General features: G+C 45.6%; 1 protein-coding gene across 1 annotated transcript in view; it reads right to left on the bottom strand.

The window, feature by feature from the left end:
• The window catches only part of il11a (interleukin 11a), a 7,976-nt gene extending 566 nt beyond the window's left edge, over positions 1-7,410 (bottom strand). The window contains exons 1-4 of the mRNA XM_072460643.1: positions 7,254-7,410; positions 2,330-2,422; positions 1,584-1,745; positions 1-731 (exon numbers count right to left, since the gene is read on the bottom strand). The exon at positions 1-731 is cut by the window's left edge and continues 566 nt beyond it. Coding sequence (XP_072316744.1) covers positions 537-731; positions 1,584-1,745; positions 2,330-2,422; positions 7,254-7,310 — 507 coding nt within the window. The 5' untranslated portion in view covers positions 7,311-7,410 and the 3' untranslated portion in view covers positions 1-536. The remainder of the gene's footprint in view (positions 732-1,583; positions 1,746-2,329; positions 2,423-7,253) is intronic.
• Between the last annotated feature and the right edge of the window lie 9,300 nt (positions 7,411-16,710).

Here is a 16,710-nt window from a genome sequence, read left to right as displayed (position 1 = left end):
AATACATTTCAAAATGCATCATCGAGTTTATATGGCACAGGGAAAAGGACCAGACTAAAACCTTCTAAAATATTAAAATTGTCGTCTTAAAAATAGAAATACGGGGAGTTTGCGCCAACTTCTGGTCCAAATTCAGGCTAAATGAAAGACAAAAAAATGAAGTACATTTTAGAACTGTCTATAACTTAAAACTACAAAAAAGAAAAGAAAAAGTAAATATGTCAACAATATTGTGGGCGACCAAATTCATGTTAGAAATAAGAGAAACACGGTACAATATGCAATAAATAACATTAATAAATTAGATTAAAACATTCAATAAATAAATAAATACATAAATAATAGTATCCCCAAGGCCTCCAGGAGCAAGTCTGTGATTAAACAGGTTTTCCGGCTGCGCACCAGTCTGGCTGGGTGAACCCGCTAGCACAGTGTAGCACATCCATTCGCCACATTCTTCAGTTTACAGTACACATTTTTGGGGCCAGTCCCGGGGCCCGTTAGCTGCGCGGGCAGGCGGAGCGGAGCGGGCGCCATCACTGGGACTGCGTGGTGCCGCCGGCGGGTATTTTGGGTTTCAGGCTGATGAAGGCCCGATACGCCCAGTCGCAGAAGAGCTTGAAGTGCTGCAGCAGGTCGTGGGTGGACTGCAGGACGTCGAAATGGTACGGGAGGTGAGGCGGCAGGGACGGGGTCGCCGGGGTCAGCCTCGGGGCCTCCACTTTCTGCATCTGTTGGGGCAGAGGAGCAACGTAAACGCCCGGACACCGCTTTGAGGGGCCTGTCTGATCGATGAGCTAATGATGCTAATTGATACTAAAACTAGCGTCGAAACTAGAGACTGGAATAGCAAAAACGGGGCAAAATTTGACATTTCCTGAACAGTCATTTCTTGAAAACGAATGAATAATGTGTTAAATTTTAAAGCGACTTTGAGACTTTGAGTGTCTGGAACCAGTAATTAAGGCTGTAAACATTTATCGACTGATTGACAATCCAAAAATAATTGTAATTGTATTTTGATATCTGGACTGAACGAACCCTAAAACACTTATGAAAAGACCTTTTATAACAGAGACAGCAACATTATTAAATCAAAACGTCCAAAAATAATTACACCATATCGGATTTTCAATAATAATACACTTTTTTTGTAAATATCTAATTAGAAGCCTTCCGTCACCACATTTCAACCTGTATTTTGTTGATAACGTACAAAATAAAAATAACCGTTTGACTTAAATAATCGTTGGTTGCAGCCCTGTCGCTCATGAATTTCTATAATCGACAAGATTGAATGATTTCCCAAACATACTGAGCGTTGTAATTGCGATACAATTTATTCATATCAAAATGAAGTGAAAATTTAACACAATCAGGGACAAAGTGAGAGAAAATACTCAAATGTGAGCAACTACAACACAAGAGTCCCATTTCTGAACATGTTTAGCAGGTTTCATACATAACAAGACCTATTTTAGTGACATTTAGTTGTTTATCACCAAAATACAAGTAATAAACAACGTGATTTCCAGATTGCAGCGGTTCAAAAGCGATTCAACCTGGTCAAACGCTGGACTCACCTGTCTGTGCAGCAGGTTCATGAGGGATTTCATTTCCCGGATCATTTCCATGAGCTTGGGCAGCGCCGGGTGGTGGTGCTTCTTGGAAACCCGGTTGAGCCATTCGAAGTGGTGCTCGTACAGCTTCAGGTCAGCGTGCAGCTGCGAGAGCGTCGGCTTCAGCTGCACACAAACACCACAACACGTTCAGGAGTCAAGACGGGCCAAATAAACGCCACAGAAAACGCCACAGAACATTTTAACGTTCGCTATATTTTTCTGTGCTCGTTTTATCTCTTTTCTGACGTTCGGGATTGACACAGTTCAGCTTCAACGTGTGAATGCTGAAGTACTGAAGTCAATCGACAGTAAATCTACATCTAAGAGAGAAGGAACTAGAACCAGGCTTAATTCTAACAGAAACGACATCAGAGGAGAGTGAGAAAGTGAGATTAAGTCTTTTCTAATCGTCAGTTATCAGCTTTTTGTCTTTTTAAATCGAGAGTTTCACAGCCAGTTCTCGGTCGAAGCAGATTTGAAGCAGAGTTCAGACTTAAAAGGAAGAATTGTTTTGAATTTTTTTGTGTTAAATGGTGATGAATCTAAGTTTTTCAGGACATTGATACTAAACCACATTGTGTTTCTTTTCTATAACTCAAAATAAAACCGAATTGGACATTTGATCGATCCATAAGAAGATTAAACTACTTCTTTGGTCACGTCGCCCGGAACTATTAGAGACTCTGAAACGTTTTAGACAAAATTACCTCCAGGTTGTTGAAGTCGTTGGCCGATCTGTTGCTCATCTCGGGCAGAGACCTGAACCTGTGCGGCTCGGTTGAGTCGAAGGCGTGTTCCCTCTGCAAGAAAAACAGAACAAGACAAGCGTTAACTGTGGCATCGTGTTACTAATCATAATCATCCACTAAAACTGTGGAATACAAACTGAAGAAAATGCATCGAAAGGACAAAACCAGACCTTTACTGAATGGTTTTACTCAAACATACATCAAAAAATGCATAATGTCACAATTAAAATGATTCAAAATGGCCTAAACATGTAGTGCAATGTCCCAAACAAGGATATAAAGTGATATTTCTGAACTTTAGTCATTTATTTCATGGTCCGTTCACTTTTTGTGCAATACTTGAACCTCAACCAAGACCATCACAGACACATTTTGCCACCTTAATGATGCGTTGTTAAAATATCGACTGTAAATCATTATCGAGACGATGCAAAAACCCGCCCTAAATGGTAATATAAAAGAACAAGATCAAGTTTATGCTGTCAAACGCACACAGCAGAAGGAGACAGTAGCTCTGGCTGAGGGCAGAGCGGTTCAAATGGGTTGAGCGTGAGTTCAGCCACATTTTCTGCCCTCCAAACGTCAACAATGAGCACCAGCGACGCCGAAGCCACAGGATGTTGTCCACGGCGCGCTGGATAACAACATGTGCAGTGACCAGAGGCTGCGAGCGGGACAGACAACGCGGGGCTGTGGGGAAACTCCAGGGTCACCGCTATAAAAAGATGGGGATGACGCAGACCGTTAGCCCAGGCCTGAGAGCGGCTGCGGCGCCCATAGCTGCCAGCAGAGGGCGGTGCGCGTGCTGGAGGAACGTTCACAGAGACACAAAAAAAGCATCTGAGCTCTGCAGAAGACAGTGGTGGAGAGCAGTAAGAGTAGTACTGTGTTTAAGTCATATTTTGAGGCATCTGTACTTCACTTTTACTACATTTGAATGCAGGTATCTGTACTTTCTGCTGCACTTCATATGTAACTGGACTGAAAAGTATAAAGAAAAAACTACGAGCAAACAAAAATATAAAAAATGGAATAGCTACTGAAGACCGAAGATCAGCTCGAATCGCTATCAAAATTATGACATTCAAAGCTTTAAACGTCAAAATATTGTTGACGTTTTGTCAATTGTCAAAATATGCGTGGAATACTTTAAATTTTGACTCATAAAGTACATTATTAAACTGGTATTAAGTAGATATTGTATGTGCTATTTTGAGTATTTTTTGCGCCCCTGTATCTGCGCTTTTACGTCACAAAACTGAGCACTTCTTCCACCGCCGGGGGCCCCGTTACAAAGATGAACGACAGAGATGTGTTTGTGTAAATGCACTAAGATAACTTCATCTGTTTATGTTGTTTTTGTGGCCGTCTCCAGTTGTTTAGTTGGGAGTGGCTCAGGTGATGAATGAGCCGCATTGTGTGTGCTGTTTTTGTCTCGCTCAGAGCTCACTCCTGTTTTGCTCTGTTTTGTCTTCACCGCCTTTGTCCCCGCCGTCGTTTTCTTCACCTCATTACACTTACGTTTCTTTGCCGTGTGCTGCAGAAACGCACTATCGCACCGACGGCCGCCTGTTCCTCTGATCTCTCCATCTCCTGCGGTTTGCACATTTGTCCCGGCCAGTAATTCCGCCTCTTATCCTCCCGTTTATGGCTCCTGCCGCCGTCGGATCATGACCTCACTGCACCGTATTTTTCCTCCCGAGCGCCAAGGCCGAAATGTCACGATAAATCCTTTTTGATTTGTATCTGGTCAACTTTGCTGTGGCGACCGAAGGAAAACACCAAACACTTCACCTGAGCTCAAAGTGATGCACAGACGCCTGCTCCCAAATGCACACACTGAGGCAAAATCACTGCTGTGCACACAAACATGTCTTTCTAAAACCTGTCTTCGTTGTTTACGGGGACTTTCCACAGAATCCAAACCGTCCTTGGTTTTTTAAACACAATCAGGGACATGAAAAGTGAGAGAAAATACTAAAAAGTGAGGCAAAATCACTGTTGTGCTCAAAAATATGTCCTTTTAAACCACGTCTTCATTGTTTACGGGGACTTTCCACAGATTCCGAACTGTCCTTGTTTTTTTGTTTTATAAAAATTCAGTGCACATTTTTTAAACACAATCAGACATGAAAAGTTAAAGGAAAATACTAAAAAGTGAGGTAAAATCACTGCTGTGCACAAAAACATGTCCTTTTAACCCATGTTTTCATTGTTTATGGGGACTTTCCACAGATTCCAAGCTGTCCTTGTTTGAAAAAAAAGTAAATTCAGTGCATATTTCTAAAAACACAATCAGTGACATGAAAAGTGTGAAAAAAGTCAAAAAAGTGAGGCAAAATCACTGCTGTGCACAAAAACATATCCTTTAAAAACCTGTTTTCATTGTTTACGGGGACTTTCCACACATTCCAAACTCTCCTTGTTTGAATATAAATATAAGACAAACATAAACATCAATCTTGAATAAACCATGTTGCGTTGTCTCTTTGCTGAATTCTACAAACATGTCCCTCTGATCTCTCGTGTTTGTTGGGACAAGGGCGTGAATGTGATTATGTAAGATCGTATCGCCTGAACAAAAAGCCGTAACGCCAAAACAGAAGCAGAGACAAAAGACCCAGATATACTCTCTGTTTCTCTCACAGACACAGCTCTTTCACACAGCCCGGACCGTTATAACCCCAGTAAAAGTCTCTCTGCGATACGTCTACACCCGTGTCTGGAAACGTGGGATTTTTCCACACTCATCCTTCGCCCGTTGCACCGCGGGGTCACGTGAGCAGACGGACCGGGACGCTGCTGAGTCAGACATCTGGTTTGAAAAGTGAGATCACTCGCTCAGAGCCGCTTAAGTCTGAAGCAAATGTGCGTAATTGAGCACCGCTGGTTTCATCACCGCTGTGTGATGTGTGCACTTAGCCTGGGGTGAGGGAAACGCAGCCAGTGCTCCCGCTCCGGCCCCCGGCGCAATGACGGCACCTTGTTACGTCTTTGTAACGAGCCATTCGGCCAGGAGTGGGCGGCATTCAGTGGCATTTACTCTGAAACACGTTTACTCGAGTAACTTTGGGAAGGACCTGTTGTTTACTTCTACTCCGACTTGGAGTAATAATCGATTTAGGGGTCTAAGAGTACTCTTACTTGAGTAAAAGTTTTGGTCACTCTTCCTGCTGTGAGTAAAGGTGCGTTCACACTTTATTATGTCATAATATGAGAACTTCTGTCCAGCTTTAGTCAAATTCAGGTTCAGTTTGGGGTTTTGTGTTGAATGAGCAAGAGTCATTATACTTTTACTCCTGTACTTGTGTATTAACAGTGTAAAAGTGTCATTATACTTTTACTCATGTACTTGTGTTATAATAGTGTAAAAGTGTCATTATACTTTTACTCATGTACTTGTGTTATAATAGTGTAAAAGTGTCATTATACTTTTACTCATGTACTTGTGTTATAATAGTGTAAAAGTGTCATTATACTTTTACTCCTGTACTTGTGTATTAACAGTGTAAAAGAGTCATTATACTTTTACTCATGTACTTGTGTAATACTACTACTTCTAGTGTAAATAAACTACTACTAGTGTAAAAGTCACTGTGAGTAAATCAAGTGACAAAAGTTTGGTGTGTAATTTATGTTTCTTGCTCCGCTCCTTCAGATATCACTGAAGTTTTCCTAATTTTTGTGAACTTGCCTTTGAAAATACCCAATTTCACACATTATTTTTGGACATTTTGCTCTTCCAATCACCATCACTTTCTCTTACAGTTCCTCTTACTCTGGGACCACTTCTCAATCTACTTCTATTTGATCATATTACACTGACATGACTCTGACTTTGTGTCTACTCAGCACAGTCAATCCATCACAAACACCACCAGCAGCACCAGCAGCACCACCAGGACACCACCAGCAGCACCAGGACACCACCAGCAGTACCACCAGCAGCACCACCAGGACACCACAAGGACACCACCAGCAGCACCACCAGGACACCACCAGCAGCACCACCAGCAGCACCACCAGCAACACCACCAGGACACCACCAGCAGCACCAGGACACCACCAGCAACACCACCAGGACACCACCAGCAGCACCACCAGGACACCACCAGGACACCACCAGCAGCACCAGGACACCACCAGCAGCACCACCAGCAGTACCACCAGCAGTACCACCAGCAGCACCACCAGGACACCACCAGAACACCACCAGCAGCACCACCACCAGCAGCACCACCAGCAGTACCACCAGCAGTACCACCAGCAGCACCACCAGGACACCACCAGGACACCACCAGCAGCACCACCAGAACACCACCAGGACACCACCAGCAGCACCACCAGCAGCACCACCAGCAGTACCACCAGCAGCACCACCAGGACACCACCAGGACACCACCAGGACACCACCAGCAGCACCACCAGCAGCACCACCAGCAGCACCACCAGGACACCACCAGGACACCACCAGCAGCACCACCAGCAGCACCACCAGCAGCACCACCAGGACACCACCAGGACACCACCAGCAGCACCACCAGAACACCACCAGGACACCACCAGCAGTACCACCAGCAGCACCACCAGGACACCACCAGGACACCACCAGCAGCACCACCAGCAGCACCACCAGGACACCACCAGCAGCACCACCAGCAGCACCACCAGGACACCACCAGCAGCACCACCAGCAGCACCACCAGGACACCACCAGCAGCACCACCAGCAGCACCACCAGCAGCACCACCAGCAGCACCACCAGGACACCACCAGCAGCACCACCAGGACACCACCAGGACACCACCAGCAGCACCACCAGGACACCACCAGCAGCACCACCAGGACACCACCAGGACACCACCGCCCCTGCTCCACTCACCAGCAGTTCTTGCGTGAGCTTCATGAGGTTCTTGGTCTGGTTGGACAGCTTATCCATCTCGGTGGGGCCCCTGCGCTGGGGCACGGGCGTCGCGGGCGTCAGGACGGGCAGGTGCGCCAGGAGCAGCGACAGGAGCAGCGAGGAGGAGGAGTCCAGGAGCACTGCAGGGGCGCGGAAGAAACAAAAAACAAGAGTTACAGACAGAAAACGGAAGCAATTAGAGCCGAGGCGCTGTCACTATCTCGCCGCGGTGATAATGACCTCAGGCGGCCGCTGTCACAGAGACACACACTGCGCCATCATATAAACAGTGAACCGGCTCAGGGGCCCCGGGTCGTGTTCTCACAAGCTGCATGCAAAAGTCCCTCAAACTTTCTCTCAGATTTGACACTGATATCACAGTCATTTCACACACACAAAGCAGATGAAGTGCTGCTGATGGTCGCACCTGCAACGCGAGAGCTGCGTCTGCGGTGTCAATTATGTGGAGACAAGCCGAGTCAACTCCTCTCTCTCTCTCAAACAGTGCGCTTATTCATTCTTCTGCCTTTCAAGTTCAAATGCAAGGTAAGTATTAAAATGAAAAAAGAAAAAAGAAAAAGAAGGGACCCGGGAGCGGCGAGAGAGGAAAATAAATGAAAGAAATGGGGGTAATTACAGGTGAAGCGCGAGAATTACAGCCAGAATAAAGATAACAGCGCGGTGTTGCCTGGTGGGACTGTTATAAATCACTGTGGAAGTCATTCAAAAGTGGCGCAAAGTCCGTGGAGGTCTTTGCGCCGGTTTGTGCGTAAAAAGATGACAAAATAAAGCGCATGCGTCAAAAAAAACAAAAACAAGACTTACGTTTCATATCGATCGGTTCCGTGGATCCAGCAGCAGCAGGAGTGAGGCGGAATAAATAATAAAATAAAAAAAATGACAAAGTGACAACGTGAGGTCCGGAATGTGTCACGTGCGTTTTCTGTCGGTTTCAAAGTGACCGGGAGCCGCGCGGTGAGGATGGATGGATGAAGAGCGGAGACACGCGCGCGCACAACACAACAACAACAACAACAACAACAACAACAACAACAAAACAAGTCAAATAAACGTGGTCGAGGTTCTGAAGTGGACTTGGAGCGCGTGGGATCTTGTCTTTTTGGAGCGTTGTAATGAAAAAAAAGTGCCGCGAGAGACAGAGACACAGAGAGAGGCGCGCGCGGCGGAGACGGGGACGCGACTGTCCGACTTTTTGCGCGCGGGTGAAGTGTTTAGGCTTGTTTAAAAAGTTCCTTCTTTTATAAAGACCTCGGGCCCGTGACACATCGGCAGTGAGTCACTTCATTCATAAAAAACACACACACACACGCACACACGCACGCACACGCACACACACATGCACACACACACGCACACACGCACGCACACGCACACACACACACGCACACACGCACACGCACACACACACACGCACACGCGCACACACACACGCACACACACACGCACACACAGCTCTCTCTCTCCTCCTACTTTCCTTCTCTCTGTCTTCCTGTCTCCCCCTTTTGCGAAACTTGGGAGGAGAAAAGAAAATGTTCCATTGTTTTTTCTTTCTTTCTTTCTTTCTTTCTTTCTTTCTTTCTCTCTTTCTCACTTTCTCCTCCTCTGCTTCCTCTGACCAGCAGCAGCATCATCGACCTGCGGTACGATCCCGCGCGCGCGTCGCTCCATCTTCTTTTCACGCGCGTCCGCCCGTCGTCATCATCGTATCGTCGCGTCGCGTTGGAGATGCGCGGTGCCTCTGGCTGTGATGGAACCGTGATGGATTATGAGTTATACATGACAGAAATGTGTAAGGAGCGAGCGGGTTAACTCCACGTGACTTTGAAGTGATGGTGGAAGTGGAAAGTGGTGATGAGACTTGAGTTCTGAGGAAGAGTTTGGATGTGAAATGTGTTTAAACTGTGATTTTTGATGAAGGAGTCGATGTGATCAGACACAAATGATTAAAGAGTCTGGTGTTTCCACAGAATAAACACAGTAATTACAGAGATAAATCACGTATGAAGTGTGAATGTCACTTTGTCACTTTAAATGTTACTTGTTAGCAAACAAATCAATGTTACTTGAGTAAAAGTAAGAAAACTACTGAAAAGCACAATTTCTTCCAAAAGTTACTCAAGTAAATGTGACCATCCCATGAGTACCATCCCATCTCTGCGTATTTAAATGTATTTGTTTGTGAAGTTATGAGAAATAAGAAGGAATATCTTGGTAATAAAATGTATGGTGTACACAAGTAAAAGTACTGTTTTGGTTTTCTGTTCTTTACTTGAGTAGTTTATACAGTGGGTACTTTTAACTTTTACTTCACATTGAGAACAGGTATTTGTACTTTCTACTACTCTGGACTGAAAAGTAGAAAGTACTTGTTATATGTTCATAGTTCAAGCCCAAAGCTTAGAGGCAAGACAAATATACACACCAAAGAATAAGAAATATATTTGAATTCATATAAATCATGATCAAAATCACAAAAGTTCTCAAAATGTAGGACTCAAAGTACATTTTTGAACGGCTACTTCAAATAACCTTTAGATTTGTATGTGCTACTTTTAGTTTTACTTTTACATTTATTTTGTATATTTAAGTTTAGATTTACAGTTATAGTGAGTTTAAAATGTGTACCTATGAGTAATTCTGTTTAAGTAGTATAATTATACTCAATTACTATTGTTATTTTCACCCACAATATTACTGCGATGTTTTAATATGTGTTCACGTCTGACCTGGTTTAGTCCTGGTTTAGTCCTGGTTTAGTCCAGGTTTAGTCCAGGTTTAGTCCAGGTTTAGTCCTGGTTCTGAGGTGGACTTGGTTTGGTCCTGCTCTGATCCTAGTCCAGTCTAGATTAAGATGCGTTCACACTCAATACGTTAAAAATGCTACAAAAGTAGTAAACCAGGACTAAACCCGGGCTAAACCAGGACTAAACCCGGGCTAAACCAGGACTAAACCAGGACTAAACCTGGATTAAACCAGGATTTAAACCCAGACTAAACTAGGACTAAACCAGGACTAAACTAGGACTAAACCTGGACTAAACTCGGACTAAACCAGGACTAAACTCGGACTAAACCAGGACTAAACCAGGACTAAACCTGGATTAAACCAGGATTTAAACCCAGACTAAACTAGGACTAAACCAGGACTAAACTAGGACTAAACCTGGACTAAACTCGGACTAAACCCGGATTAAACCAGGACTAAACCAGAGCTAAACCAGAGCTAAACCAGAGCTAAACCTGGACTAAACCAGAGCTAAACCAGAGCTAAACCTGGACTAAACCAGAGCTAAACCAGGACCAGAACAGGACAAATCCACATCAGGACTAAAATGGGTCCAATTTAGAACCGTAACGAGGAGATTGAGAAAGACCTTAATTACATCAGGACAAGCCCAGGACTGGAACAGGACCAAACCCGGACTAAACCAGGACCAAACCCGGACTAAACCCGGACTAAACCCAGACTAAACCAGGACAAGCCCAGGACTGGAACAGGACCAAACCCGGACTGAACCCGGACTAAACCCGGACTAAACCCAGACTAAACCAGGACAAGCCCAGGACTGGAACAGGACCAAACCCGGACTAAACCCGGACTAAACCAGGATAAGCCCAGGACTGGAACAGGACCAAACCCGGACTAAACCCGGACTAAACCCAGACTAAACCAGGACAAGCCCAGGACTGGAACAGGACCAAACCCGGACTGAACCCGGACTAAACCCGGACTAAACCCAGACTAAACCAGGACAAGCCCAGGACTGGAACAGGACCAAACCCGGACTAAACCCGGACTAAACCAGGATAAGCCCAGGACTGGAACAGGACCAAACCCGGACTAAACCCGGACTAAACCCAGACTAAACCAGGACAAGCCCAGGACTGGAACAGGACCAAACCCGGACTGAACCCGGACTAAACCCGGACTAAACCAGGACTAAACCAGGACAAGCCCAGGATTGGAACTGGACCAAACCCGGACTAAACCCGGACTAAACCAGGACTAAACCAAGACAAGCCCAGGACTGGAACTGGACCAAACCCGGACTAAACCCGGACTAAACCCAGACTAAACCAGGACTAAACCAAGACAAGCCCAGGACTGGAACTGGACCAAACCCGGACTAAACCCGGACTAAACCCGGACTAAACCAGGACAAGCCCAGGACTGGAACAGGACCAAACCAAGTCCACATCAGGACTAAAACTGGCAAAAGTTCAGATCAAATATTGACCAAGTTTGCGAAGTTTGCTTTTCGTTTACTGTTGTTCTTCATTGACTCCAGTCCTTTTGTCCCCTCACCAGTGTCATCTGGTGACGCTTATGTCCCCCGTCCTTTCACCTGTACTCGAGGGTCTCAGAGGTGACAGAAACATCTAGCACCGTTGCCATAGCGATCAACAGTTCAAAACAAAATACTATAGATTTGTGAGTGGGCCACGTTAAACTGGGACTGAACAAGGACTAGAACAGGACCAAACCAAGTCCGAGCTCAATTAGGACTAAATAAGGACAAGTTTATGCATCAGTCCTGAGTGAATCCCAGTTTAGTCCCAGTTTAGTCCCAGTTTAGTCCCAGTTTAATTCCAGTTTAGTCCCAGTTTAGTCCCAGTGTTTGGCGATGTACTTGTAAATACACAGTAAAATGAGCTGGCGGTGGATTTATGAATGACATTTCTCTTCTTCAGATCCTCTCTGGACACAGCGGCTTGTTGTTTCCACTGCCCCCGAACTCTCTCTCTCCTTCACTCGCCCGACTCCCTCCGGACGCTTTTTTATTTTCTCTTCCTTCTCCGGACGAAGGAAAGAGTGAGGAGTGCGATCGGAGCACGAGAGGTGTTGTCCAGACCAGAAGGGGCCTAAGAGAGTGTTGCATAGAAACAGACACACAAACTACAGACACACACACACACTGCACACACACACACACACACACACACACACACACACACACACACACACACTGCGGACACACACACACACACACACTCCTGACACACGTACACACTGCACACTGCAGACACACACACTGCAGATACACACACACACACACACACACTGCAGACACACACACACACACACACACACACACACTGCAGACACACACACGCACACACACACACACACACACACACACGCACACACACACACACACACACACACACACATACACACACACACACACACACACACATACACACACACACACGCACACACACACTGCAGATACACACACACACCGCGATGACGGCGAGTGTCCTCAGGGGGCGTCGTCATGGCGCAGGCGACGCACGTGCCAAACAATCGCACATGGAGCTCGTGTCGAGGTATTTGACAAGTGCAGCAGAGCGAGTGTGTTACCCGCGGTGGGGGAAGTGCTCGTGTTGTCACTGAAGTAAAAATACAAATACATGTGCGGGGGACAACAACAACAACAACAACAACAACAACAACAACAACAACATTGAAGTAGTGGGAAAGAAATCAATCTACTTAAAGTCCACATGTCAGTTTAGACGACATGTTTCACTAAAATGCAGTGAACACGATTATATTTCAGATTTTAGAGGTTATTCCACAACCGTTACCTAGCAACCAAACTGTAAACAAGAGCCAAAATCCATACAAATGACACAACAGTTATGATTTGACCAAACAATAATACAATATAACTTTATTGTGTTTAATGATGGTTTAAACTGTCAGAAAAGTGTGTCAGTGAAGTGTAAACTGTCTCCGTGTCGCACATTGATGACATCACAGAGGGATCCTGTTTCTACTTCCTGTTTTATTTTTCAGAATTTCCTCACAAACGGCCACTTAGCGGAAGTAAAACTATGATAAACATTGACCACAAGTGCTATCCCCCCAAACTGAGTCACGATTAGAAAAAAAGGAGAACTTTCGTGTAGACGTTAAGTAAAAGTGTTGATGTTTAAAAATGTACTTTAACATTAAAAGTGATTTTGATGAATATTTGTGAGTAAATCAAAATGTTTAGTTTGGCTTGAACTGAAAACCTTTACGCAGAATTTCACCGCCTCTCAAACCCTTTTCCATCCGGTTCAAACATTTTGTGGAGTAGAAAGTACAGATGCCTGCTCTAATGTAAAGTAAAACGCAAAAGCAAAAAGTATCCACGGCTAAAACTACTTAAGTAAAGTGCAGTATTTTTACTTCTACTTCATTATTGACTTCATTATTTGTTCCTCCATTCCATTTTTCACCTAGAGCTTAAATGTCCCTCGTCCTTTCACCTGTCTCCGAGGGTCTCTAGCCCCGTTGCCATAGCGATCAACAGTATCAAAACAAAACACTATCGATTTTTTGAACGGTCAAAAGTCCTCGAAATATCGTCCATAGTCTGTTCCAGTTTGAGGACTTTTTTTGTCTCGTTCAGAAGATGCAGCGTTTTAATTGAAATTGCTCATCGCTACGGCAACAGTCATTGTCATCATTCAGAAACCCATGGGTGGACGGGAAGATGAAACCCTACATCTTCTACGACTAAACTGTGGCACTTTTCCGGTTTGGGCGTGGCTGTTTGTGCGTCTCCGTGGACGTGTCGTCGCTTAGCTCGAAATGTTCCGCAGTGAAGCATTAAACGCCTCGGCCTTTCGTCTACTCAGCTCTGGATGCTCAACGATGCCCGGGACAACGCCCCAAAACACCTGACCTGCGGCGCTCGTCTCCGTGGCGATTGGGACAGTTACTGCGGAACATTCTTGGCAAAAGGAAACAAAAGCTCATTAAAAGATAAAACTGTGTCTGTGGAAGTTGTTTAATCTACAAAATATCCCCAGACATAAGTTCCGGTTTATTCTTCACAACAGTTATGGCTGAAAGTCTTTACGTTGCCAGTTCCAAGCCCAGACAAACAGCGAAACCCGTTAAAGACCTGTATGTTACATCAATAGCTCTGCAGATCCCAGGATGCAGAGAGTCAGAAAATCTTTGGCAACGCAATAGGAAAACGGGGAAAGAGCGCCGCAGCAGCGGCGCAGAATGCCCCCTCACATACAGAGAATCTTTATTGAGTTACACGACATTTACAAGAGGTCGTGTTTCTTCTTTTCCTTCGGGGTCGACACCGGAGCAAACCAAGTGGCCCCCAAAAAGTGCCGGTATTTACCAGAGCTGGGACCTGGGACCAGAGCTGGGACCAGAGCCGGGACCAGAGCTGGGACCTGAGACAAGAGCCGGGACCAGAGCTGGGACCAGAGCTGGGACCAGAGACCAGAGCTGGGACCAGAGACCAGAGCTGGGACCTGAGACAAGAGCCGGGACCAGAGCTGGGACCAGAGACCAGAGCTGGGACCAGAGCTGGGACAAGAGCCGGGACCAGAGCTGGGACCAGAGCTGGGACAAGAGCCGGGACCAGAGCTGGGACCAGAGCTGGGACCAGAGCTGGGACCAGAGCTGGGACCAGAGCTGGGACCAGAGCTGGGACCAGAGCTGGGACCAGAGCTGGGACAAGAGATGGGACCAGAGATGGAGATGTCTGGTTTAGTCTCGGTTTAGCACCAATTTTGATCTAGTTTTGTGCAGGTGTGAATGCATCCCAAGACTAAACTAGGACTAAAACTAAAATAGATTTAAACTGTTAATGTAACCAGGACAAAATTAAGACTGAACCAAGTCTGGATGAAACCAGAACCAGAACGGGGCCGAAGAAGGGCTATAACAGGACTAAATTAAACCAGGAATAAACCAATTAAGACTACAAATAAAGCAGTTTTATGAGACTAAACACTCGGAGGAAACCAGGATCAAGCAAGGACTGAAGAAGGACTAAGACTGTACAAGACCAAGCCTAAACTGGGACTAAACCAGGTAAAAGCCTCGACTTAAACCACACCAAACCAGACTACAGATGGACTAAACCTGGTTTAAACAAAATCAAAACTGGGACAAAACCTAACATTAAACCAGCCGTAGACCAAGACTAAACTGCGCTCGAACCCGGACGACTCAACCTCTCCAGATGATAAAAAAAAAACAGGTCCAAACTAAAATTACACGGCTCCCGAAACAGCCCGACGCACTTGTGTACAACTTCCTGTGGCTCAATCGTGTTTATTTGGGTGGAAAAGCCCCACACACTTTCAGTTTGTCTGCACCGGGCTTTAGTCATCATCGCGTCCAGCCTCGGTCCACTACAACACCATTTGTCATACTATCTATTATATCTCACCCGGCTCGGGGGGGGGGATCTGTGGCGGCGGCGGCTGTGGCAGGGGCTGTGGCGGGGGGGATGCCTGGAAAGAGTCCGTCAGGTGCAGCTAAGCATAGCCTCACACTGTTGCGAAGGGCAAACATGACTTTCCAGAGCTAATGCCTCATAGTGCATCTCAAACACAGTCACGGGACGCTTCCCAAACGGGACGGAGGAAAGCGCTCTATTTCGGGTCTGACGTCGAGATCGGGAGAGACCCTTTCGCAGACGTACACTCATGCCGCGGTCTGAAAATAATTAGTGGTGGGCCCTTTTCGACGCAGAACGTAGCCGCGGTGACGACGCCAAACAAACTGACAGCGGCGAGTGGCCGGTCGGAGGGCGAGTGGGCGGAGGTTGTTGTGACAAAGGGGTCACGCTCCCGACCGGGCCGAGGGCGTCGAGAGTTTCTACTGTTTGGGTTCGCACGCCAGTGACATTTACACGTTTGGGGGATTCGGTGAGCGGCGTTTTGATTCAAAGTAGAAAAGTACAAATTGAAAAGAGAGTGGAAAACGACGATACTTATGGTGAGTGAAGTGGGCCGAACTGGGCCATAATCAGGACTAAACTGGGCCGTAATCAGGACTAAACTGGGCCATAATCAGGACTAAACTGGGCCGTAATCAGGACTAAACTGGGCCATAATCAGGACTAAACTGGGCCATAATCAGGACTAAACTGGGCCATAATCAGGACTAAACTGGGCCATAATCAGGACTAAACTGGGCCATAATCAGGACTAAACTGGGCCATAATCAGGACTAAACTGGGCCATAATCAGGACCAAACCAAGTGAAACCAAGAATCCCAGTCTGGACTTATAATGTGATTTATAAATTGAAGTTAATGTCATTGGAAAGACGAAACGATCAATAACGCAGACGATATTTTACTTTCAAAGGATCGGTTACGAAAAAAGAGATAAAGAAAACATTATGAACAAGTGGAAGAAGAAGAAACAGTCTGTAAAGTAAAAGTACTGTGTCTGAAGTACTATTGTATTCAAAGTTACACACACGTGGTTAAGTACAGGTTGAGTAAAGCTCCCTTTGGTTCAAAGTGCACTAACATTTGAGCCAAGTCTGAAATGAACTGCCAAACTATGAGAAGAATCCTATGCATTTCAGAACATGTTTACAAAAGGATCAAAGCTTCAAAGTTACAGATTTGATAAACAACAAGATATTTAATGT

This window comes from Eucyclogobius newberryi, unplaced genomic scaffold (assembly GCF_026437365.1).
Source record: "Eucyclogobius newberryi isolate DKJ021-1_F unplaced genomic scaffold, fEucNew1.0.hap1 SCAF_3, whole genome shotgun sequence".
Taxonomy (NCBI): domain Eukaryota; kingdom Metazoa; phylum Chordata; class Actinopteri; order Gobiiformes; family Gobiidae; genus Eucyclogobius; species Eucyclogobius newberryi.
Note: the sequence above shows the minus strand (reverse complement) of the source record. Positions and strands in the feature narration are given on the sequence as shown.